At 37.8% G+C, this 9921-nt stretch overlaps 1 protein-coding gene across 1 annotated transcript in view; it reads right to left on the bottom strand.

Annotated features, from left to right (window-relative positions):
• Positions 1-223: 223 nt before the first annotated feature.
• Positions 224-9921, bottom strand: part of PDGFC (platelet derived growth factor C) — a 206582-nt gene continuing 196884 nt past the window's right edge. The window contains exons 5-6 of the mRNA XM_058721066.1: positions 8660-8877; positions 224-2034 (exon numbers count right to left, since the gene is read on the bottom strand). Coding sequence (XP_058577049.1) covers positions 1918-2034; positions 8660-8877 — 335 coding nt within the window. The 3' untranslated portion in view covers positions 224-1917. The remainder of the gene's footprint in view (positions 2035-8659; positions 8878-9921) is intronic.

The raw sequence follows: 9921 nt of genomic DNA, 5'->3' as shown, positions 1-9921 counted from the left end.
ACCTGAAGGTGAGGACCCACACCTGGAAGTGTGCTATACAAGGTATGTTTAGTCTGTATGCCAAATCAATTTATGCTCCTCCCCCCCCCCCCCAACACCCTGCCGGCCAACTTAATAGCTGCCATTGAAAATGAAGACAGTGGAAAGTTACAAGATTTTTTTCTTTTTCAGTTTTACACTGCCATATGATCGATCACTAACCATTTCACAAATCACATACAACTTTCAAGTCAGGTGCAATTTAATATACCAGAAATCAGTATCAAGACCAGGGAGAAAAAGAAATGAGCTCCAAAATATTGGCGACAAGAGACAGGGAATCCTTAACATTTTTCTACCTTTTTTGAATTGACACAGGCTTTTGCATAACGGAAGCCACAGTAACACAAAACTTGATCTTCACTGTCCTGGCGCCAAGACAAATCTTGCGTGCACACACACACACACACACACACCGTTTATCTCCAAAATAGCCACATTTTTTTTTTTTATTTGGTGATCCAATACGTTTTTAATTCAAATAGTCACCACATAACCTAGGCACAATATTAAGCATTGTACAAGCAAAGTAATTTACTGATTTTCATTTCAATTGCCAAAGAGTACAATAAGTGAATTGGTTACGGGATATACTTCTGTACATAAAAATATCCATGTATTTATACAAGGGTATGGAACAGAGTTTAAAGATAATAAAACCAGAACATCACAATAAATAGGATGTGTTCCTATAGGACAGCAGAGTGCGCTTTGTCAGTAAGCTGTCCAGTCTTTCTTCAAGGTGCTTTATATTCTTCTGAGCTAGGCTCACATTAACCAAAAGAAGGGTTAGGGGTTAGTAGTTGATTCTGAATCTGAATGCCTAACTTTCATAGGTTGCTTTTTATTTGCATTTCCAATAATAGGGGTAGAAGATATGATAATTTATTTTCCAAAAGTCTTTGCAACTTATCAAATTCTATTGATTTCCCACTTCAATATTTTAAAATGCAGATCAATCTAAGCTCTAGCACCGTTTGACCATGAGATACATGTATTTCTGTCAGAGCAACAATATTTTATATCATCTTTGTTCCTCTGGCTATAACAATTCTGTTTAGAAAAATTTACCAAGCTAAAAAATAGTTGATCTAGGTTGTCATAAAAAAGAATATTAAATACCTTTGGTAAAAATAGATATATTTAACAAGATTAGAAAAGCAAACAGTTATAGTGTCAAAAGGAGAATATAAAAATGTACACGATAAAACAAATAAACCAACTTGTAGATAAAGTGAAGATAAGGCCACTCTTCAGGTTTGTCTCTTCCAGAGTTCTCTTCTTCTAAATGGTGGAAATTTTAGTAAGAAATATGGAAAATCCAGTCTTTCCTGTCAGCATGACACAAGTTTGATTCATCGTAACACCCTTCCTTTTTAAAAACCAAGGTTGTAGGACATAGAACACTCTGGTTTATATATGTGAATGTTAAGGAAACAATTCCAGATTTCTGTGATTTTAGGCCCAGAACATGGAGCTTTAGAGTTAAGCAAGGCAACAGAATCAGGTGCTCATCGCACAGTTTTTTCCCCGTACTGACATTAGCCTAAGCCACATGGAGACAGCTGAAATACGGAACACAGCTAGCTGAGTAAGCACAAGGCAACTCTGTCACTAGCTAGTGGTGCACAACATTCATTTTTTTTCCAGGACCAAAGACCTTTTCTCCTGTTATTCGGGCCTCTCCTCTCAAAAGAGCCGTTGCACAACTTCTAATTCCGTGTGGTGTCTCCTCTTTTAGAATACACTGTAAATCCTGAAGATGAAAGGTCCCTGAAGCAAACAACCGAGATTACGGATGGAGATAATGCGCAAGTTGTCTAACAGATCAGCCACTGAGCTGTACTGCTCTGGGAGAGGCTGTGCGTGCTGATGCGGTTATCCTCCTGTGTGCCCTCTGCACACACAGTCACACTCCTCGTGGTGCTCCAGGGCCACATCCGTGAGAGATTTATGCAATCCCCTGACACCACTCTTTGGTCTCAACTGAAGGACCTGAAAGGGAACAATGTAAGCCATCTTTAAAATCAACCAATGTCTGCAACGTTTGATTTCATGGACAAGTAAAATTTCAGAAAAGAATCTCGGGGCCCAACAAAGACTTACAAATTTTTATTTTTTTTTCTGATGAAGGCATCGTGAACACCTACCCCCACCCTTCAAAGAAATCACAAACGATCATCATCTTTTCGTGAAAGAAAGGAGGTTTTAATAGCAGCCACTTGGAAGGATGCCGCCTCCGAATACGGAACGGTCCTGACATTGAAAGACCTACTGTGCACTCCGTTTCACTCCTCGGACAATATTACAGAGAATTTCACCTTGATTAAGTAGTTTGAAACCACTACTGCCCAGCCGTCTTTCTGTTTGTTGGTTTCTTTCACTCATTCATTTTTTTCACACATTTAACAAAAATTGATACTTGAAGCAATACAAGTACTGCGATCCTGTGAAAGGAAACACGATCACTCTACAGCTGAGTCTGCTCAATTATGCCACTCATTAATTTTCTTGGCTACGCTTCAAGTCCTCTATAAACTTGATGAGATGGATTAGATGTACTTCATAGACATCAGCCTCCGTCACAGCTAACTTTCCGCAGCTGGACCCACTGTGCAGTAAACGGAGGCTTGGCGATGATAACAATGATGCCTCTATTAAATGAACTTAATGTGCAGTTTGGCCTTTTAATAAAAATATGGCAAAACAGACACTGATACTCAAGATATTTCCTTTTAACACTGCGACATGAAGGCACAGCTATGTATTCTGTAAAAGATTATCTGAAGTATTTGATAAGAACTACCTACTCGGTGTGTATTTTCATTTCTTATAATAGAAACAATAAAGTTTCAAGGAATTGTGTTTGTTTGGATTATGAACAAAGACCAGAGGACATAATAATACGAAGTTGTCTAGTTTCTCTGTTCTCTGGGTAGGACAGTGATAACTTCATAGAGCAACTTCTAAAAGATACTCTTCCGGGAAATGCACGTTAATCCAAAGAGGCACAAGTCGAGTCTTATGACCGTTTTATTTGAAGATTTAAAAGAGAAAAGTAGAGAATGTATACCTCATTTGGAGTATGTGGTCATATCAAAGGTTAATCAGCTAACATTTTTTGAATGCTTACTGGGTGCCAGGCACTGTAATAATGTTTTTACATACTTTAACTCACAAGAATTCTATGAAGTAATTTACAATTGCTACCCTTATTTTACACATGAGTGACCAGAAGCGTTAGAGAGAACAGGGACATAACCAGTATTTGTACTTTGGCCAAAGATGAATTATTAAAGTCAGACTGATAGATAATAATTTTATAAAGACTTAGAATATATTGTTAGTCATACATTCTGCTGATTTAATAACGTTCTTCCTAGAGAGCTAAACAGCAAAGTCTTGTAATAACTATGAGAAATAGGGAACTTTTAAAGCAGATTTTTCTATTAAATTCACAATTCCAAGATAAAAATTACTAAGGATATATGATTTTAACATGAAGCTTAACCCAATGACTGTCAAATATTATATGTGTCAATACTGAGTTACTATTTTTGAACTTAAAGTGGCATCAAAACTGTTAAGATACTGGTGCTGTAACTTACCCAACTTTTGTTAAAAATTCCTTCTGGAATGAGGTTGAGTGGGTAGATAAACTGCAATATTGGCATAGCCAATGTCTTTAATTCCTAACTCCACTTGTATACATTTTCCCAGTTAGCAGGGGAAAAAATTACTATAAAAGGTAAGAGTTAGAGAAGCTAACATATATAGCCGTAACAGGCAGCCATGCCAGGCTACAATCTTACAATCGTTCTTTCCTCCAGGAGTGCTTATGTCGAGGTGCAGTAACCGAATAATAGCACCTCCCCACCCCCGTCTTCATCTACTGATATTTGTGGAGATTTACAAATAGCAGAAGAATCTTATAATGTTGTAGTGATGCAAAGTCTTAGATAAGAAATTAAAAATACATGGGAGGGGACTTAATTAGTGCTCTCCTTCATTTCTTTATGAAGTTTTGACTTTGGAGGAGAACGATAGGTTGGAAAATGACCAACAGGTCCCAGATAATATTAAAGAAGACAGCAAGACAGAGGCATGTCTCAAACAATTTTCAGAGAGAGGTCCAAACTAAAATTACAAACCAACGGAAAAAAAAATCCAGGGAAAAACTACAATCCGAGAATATGGAAGAGATTAGATCAGGTACAAAAAGAACCATCAGGAAATAGATGATCATGTACCACTGCCCACACTGTGCAAACAAAGTGCCGTCAAATTTTGGCTGCCATGGAACAATGGGGGGTGGTATTCACTACAAAAAAAAAAAAAAAAAGGCAGTTGAATTATATACTTTTTATCCAGAACAGATCTATGCAAGAAAAGCAAGACCATACCAAATAAATAAATAAATAAATAAATAAATAAATAAATAAAATATCCCATAGATCTTTTTGCCTGGAAAAGAATACTCTACCTATCTTGGGGCAAAATTCATTAAATTTTTATTGATCGTTTGCCATAAGCAAAGAATAAGGTGAAGCAGAGAGGGTGGGGAATAAAGATGAGTGGGAGAATAGCTAACATATATTCAGGGCTTGAAATATGCCAGACCCGGTTCTAAGTGTTGTGTCAGCTCCCTTAATCCTCACAGTAAGGTATGAGCGTTCGATATTCACTTCACACATGAGGAACCTGAGGTGCAAGAGAGTAGAAGCAATTTGCCCCAAGTCACACAGCTAACAAATGTCAGCTTCAAGCCTCGGCCTCACAGATGGTTTTCTTCAGTACTGCAATGTAATGTTATCTTTGTTCTTTTTGGTTCTCAATTCGGTAAAAACAAATAAAAATAAACAATAATTCTGAATGACATAGCAAAAAAATCTCTAATAAACATGTCTTTAAAGTTCTACACATGCACAGAAGATGGGCTAGTTACGCTAGGACCGGCAGGAAACTCGGATGTATTTTGAGGAGGACGTAACATCTGAGCTCATATATATGTAAAGTTCCTGTCTTGCTTTCTGAAAAATCCTTTTGTGAGATAGAAAGATATTTAAGGGAATTTTGAGGGGGGCAAAACTGGCTTCCAATAAATAGTATCTGGTACTTGATGGAAAAAGTAGTAAGAATCTTTTTAATAAGAGGATTATGCTGTAATATTGGGGCGTCTGGGTGGCTCAGTCCATTGGGTGTCAGACTTTGGCTCAGGTCACCATCTCATGGTTCACGAGTTCGAGCCCCGCATTGGGCTCTGTGCTGACAGCTCGGAGCCTGGAGCCTGCTTCAGATTCTGTGTATCCCTCTCTCTGCCTCTCCCCTGCTTGCACTCTGCCTCTCTCTCTCTCTCTCTCTCAAAAATAAATAAACATTAAAACAATTAAAAATTACGCTATGTAACAATACTATCATCTTATGTATTACAAGCCTTTTAATTTTCTAAACTTATTTTTGAAACAATGGTTGAAAAAAAAACCACCGAAAGTGGTAAAGGAACCCAAATGGGGAATAATTGTTATATTTGTAGTAACACAAGGAACATAATTCAGCTTATTAGTTAAGGAAACTAGTATAACAGAGGTGAAAGAGAGAAGAATTAGGGTATCTAAGCTCTGTCTTTGCTTCTGTCTTCTCCATGAGGTGGAATAGTCTTCAAACTGAAAACTGGAACAATAGGAATAAGAAAGGAATCATCAAAAGGAATTAAGGCCCAAGATGGGCTTCACTGCAAATGAATTAAGTCTTTGGATCCAGATTAATGGTATTCAATGATTTAATGATTTTTAGCACTATTTGAAATTCTGTTTAAAAATAATTTCACTTCTCTAGGAGTAGTACTAAGCTCAGAACTTACTTCCAGAATATATGACTGAGAAAAATTTAGGTCTCAGAAATGATGAATTACACCAAACAAATAACCCCCCCCCCCTTTTTTTTAATAAGGTGTTTTGTTAACAAAAACACTATCACAGAAAAAAATCAACGATTCCCACAAAGCAATATAAAAAATTAAGACATGATGGTTACTGGAGATACTTGTGAGACATGTGAAGTAGGCAACCATACAGTTATATATGTCCACATGTGCATTGGAGATGCTTTGTGGGAAGCTTGTAAGAGGTGGTCATGGAATTAGATAAACATCCATAGCTGTATATGTGTACACACAGATAATGCACATATAACCACCCCACCCAAAGACTAAAGAATAATGGAGTGATGTCATTCTGGAAGGCCAGTAAGTTTACAAGTATTTCCCATAGTCCCTTCTCACACAAGAGTTTGATCTGAGATTATAAAATAGATACCTCATACTCTGTGGCAAAAAAATTTTTTTAATGTTTATTTATTTTTGAGAGAAAGAGAGCGCGGGTGGGGGAGGGGCAAAGAGAGAGGTGGGCAGGGGATCTGAAGCGGGCTCTGCGCTGTAAGCGGAGAGCCCGGTGTGGGGACTGAACTCACAAACTTGAGATCAAGACCTGAGCTGAAGTCAGAAGCTTAACCAACTGAGCCACCCAGGTGACTCCTGGGGCAACTTATCGTAATAACCCTAAAACCGATGTGATTTGAAAAGAAATTTATTAAGTATAGGATGGAGGAGGATATGCTTGACCCAAGGACTGATTTAACGAAAGAAAGCATGATGTGGACCCAGCATCTGATAAACTTGTTTAAAAAAGGTTAATACGACTGGTCAGGGTTGTATAGCTCTTAGAATGGTGGCTATAAACCCAAAAGTTGTTGGCTAAATCAGGTCTGCAAATATGCCATATTTAATAAGGACTGGCTTTAGAAAGCCCCAAACTGAATGATTTTAGGTGAGAAAAGATCACTCTGGCTTAATTCCTATTCTCATCACATCCTTTCATGGTCACCGATCAATTCTGATGCCTGCCTTGCTTGTAAGGCGGTTTATTTAATCTGTTTAGAATGACTGTATTTAGTGTTTTTTCCTGGACTCCCAGATTCCCAGTTCACAGAGGAGCAATAAGGCTGACCTCTGGGCACAGCCTGGCTGGAGCTCTCTGCGCCACCAAACTCATGATTAGCTCCTTCTGAAACTGGAGTGGAGACGATTCCCAGCCCAAGAATCTTGAGAAGCATGGGATGTAGAAACGAAAGTAGCACTTGACTAATGGTGGTAAAGAGTCCATTTTTATCACAGACTGCCAGTTTGGGACATTACTTTCCACAGACTGCAATCCAGTAATTGTCATGGAATAACACAGCTGGGAAAAAACCTGACAGGTTATTCTATTTTACATTTATTTTACAGGGGTAAGCGCCCTGCTGATGGTCACAAGTTAACGGTAGGTCTAGGATGAAAACAGTGTTCCTTGTCTATTGGAATCCAATGCTTTTGTCCCCCTTTATCAGCTGCCAACACAATACTGGTGAAGGGTAGGACAGCCATGTCATATAAAGTGCAGTTTATGACACTGGGTATATTTAGATGACTAACAGATAAATAATTTTATTAATGTCCTTATGCACATGAAAAATTATTTCATTTAGTTAGTAGGTATTTATTTTGTATTGTTCTTTTATTTAGTGTAAAAAATGAAAAGTAATGAGATGCAATGATACAGAAATGAAGTCAGAAGGGCAGATTTTGACTTGATATAATTTAAATGTTTTATAAGATTAAAGCTGACTCATCAAGAGTGTTTTGCTTCTTGATATAGGAATGCTACACAACGCTCCTGGAGAAAGGCTGGGTATAACTGGGGATATTCTAGCAATAACAACAATTTGGAGTGTGTAAGTTCTAAGGTTCCCAAAGGTCTGAAAAACAATCATTACTAACATTTAATATTTATATTTTCCTTAATTCCACAGAATAAAAAGATGAAAGGAATCCATAAAGGGTTTAACATGCTTTTCGGGGCAACATGAATAATAGGAAGACTGGTAAAATTACGAATATATCTACTTGGGATTTATGTGCCCACGTTGCCTCAAATGGAAAAAGAAATATCAAAGATCTCCTTTCTCCAACATAGACAATAATTTATTTAAGTCTGTCTTTAAAATATTTTCCCTTAGGGGCGCCTGGGGGCTCAGTCAGTTAAGGGTCCGACTTCAGCTCAGGTCATGATCTCGTGGTTCGTGAGTTCGAGCCCCACGTCGGGCTCTGTGCTGACAGCTCAGAGCCTGGAGCCTGTTTCAGATTCTATGTCTCCCTCTCTCTGCCACTCCCTGGCTCCCACTGTCTCTCAAAAACAAATGAACATTAAAAAACAAAAAAAAAAATATTAAAATATTTTCCCTTTGTATTTGGAAAAGTTTAAAGTTGAAAAGTTTCACCCATTTTCTCCGCTGCAGAACATATTTTCGTTTTTGTAGGACAGATGAAACCCTCACTGACCGCCCATGTTGTATTATCAGAGGACAAGCTTTCTACAGCTTTAACGCCTGGACGTTTGAGTTAAAGGTCCTAATTTTAAAAAATGAAAACATGAACTACTTTGTGAACCTTATTTCTTCCCCGCCACCCCCCCCCCCCCCCCCCACGGATGCTGTGTCTCCTTTCCGAATAACAATCCATTGCAGATACACAGTTTTGTTATCTTCTGAGATGTGGAGGAACCCGAAAAGAAAATGACACACCTACCTCATGGTATTTTTTAGTGACTTTACTCGGGACGCACTGACACTCATTGCAGTTGTGGAGACAGCAGGCACAGTTTCCACCACAGCGTTTAACCAGGAGACAACCTGGCCAGAAAATGGTATCGGTTCTCTTTAGTTCTTCCCTTATGGACACCGAGAAGTTACGAGGTGTGCAGCTGTATAGTCTTACCTCCTCTTTTAGAAGGTTCAGATCCACCACTACATGGCATAAAAGGAAGCAAAGAAAAATACATGTTCATGCCTTGAGCCTGAATTCATCTCATCAGACTCTTTTCACAGAGAAACCGATCTTGTTTCACAAACAATACGGCCAACAATATCCCTTCTTATTTTAACTAGGTTTTAGGGCTATTGCAGCTCGCCAGTGGGACTTTCATTTTATAGTAAACAAAGCTTCATTATGACTGACTGACCAATAAAGAGATACCATTGTGCAGTATTAAGACCGGAGCCAACAAAACAGTGGAGAGCTATAAATAGGAAACTTTATGGAGAAAAAGAGGGCTACACCTTTTAACCCTCGTAAAACAGTAAACAAGGAGAGCACTGGAGGAAATAATAGAATGTAAAATGATGAATGCTTTGATTAAAAAACAAATGGAATTTTTAAAAGGATTAGAAGCTCATGCAATTAATGAAGAACAACTTACAGAAACTTGCAGATAGAACTTTACATAACTTTTTTTGGCAATAAGACCCAGAAAATGTAAAAAAGGCATGAAGAGAATGAAGTTTTGAGGACAACGGAGTAGGCCATGAGTGAAAAAAAAAAAAAAAAAAAAGATACATTTTAAAAGGGCTGAGGTTGCTGAAAACCTCTGCTTCCGATGCATGGAGTAATTCACAAAGTCTGAAATTCAGTTTAAGGAGACTCCTTCAGAATTCTATTCTTCTCCTTCTAAAGGAGGGAAGAAGTGTCTAATTTGTAACAATTGTCTCTATTCTTTTGGTAAGTTGGTTAACTATACAGTGTTTTATCCTTCAAAAGAATACCTACTTGTGAAGACCAAACAAAATATTCTTTCATCAGATTGTTGGAGTAAATTCTGAAAGCATCATTGTTTTTAACTAGAAAATGATACTCGCCTCAGTTAAATGATATCAAAATAGCATGTCATACTTAATATGAATTTATATATAACATGAATAGTACTTAACCGTTAGCATAAGCAACTTTATAATTTTAATGTCTGCCTTATGACTTTGCCTTTTTCCCCTCCCTAGAAACAGTCAAATAATAGC

The sequence above is a fragment of the Neofelis nebulosa genome, chromosome 3 (assembly GCF_028018385.1).
Source record: "Neofelis nebulosa isolate mNeoNeb1 chromosome 3, mNeoNeb1.pri, whole genome shotgun sequence".
Classification (NCBI taxonomy): domain Eukaryota; kingdom Metazoa; phylum Chordata; class Mammalia; order Carnivora; family Felidae; genus Neofelis; species Neofelis nebulosa.
The sequence above is the reverse complement of the archived record's forward strand: the minus strand, read 5'-3'. Positions and strand labels throughout refer to the sequence as shown.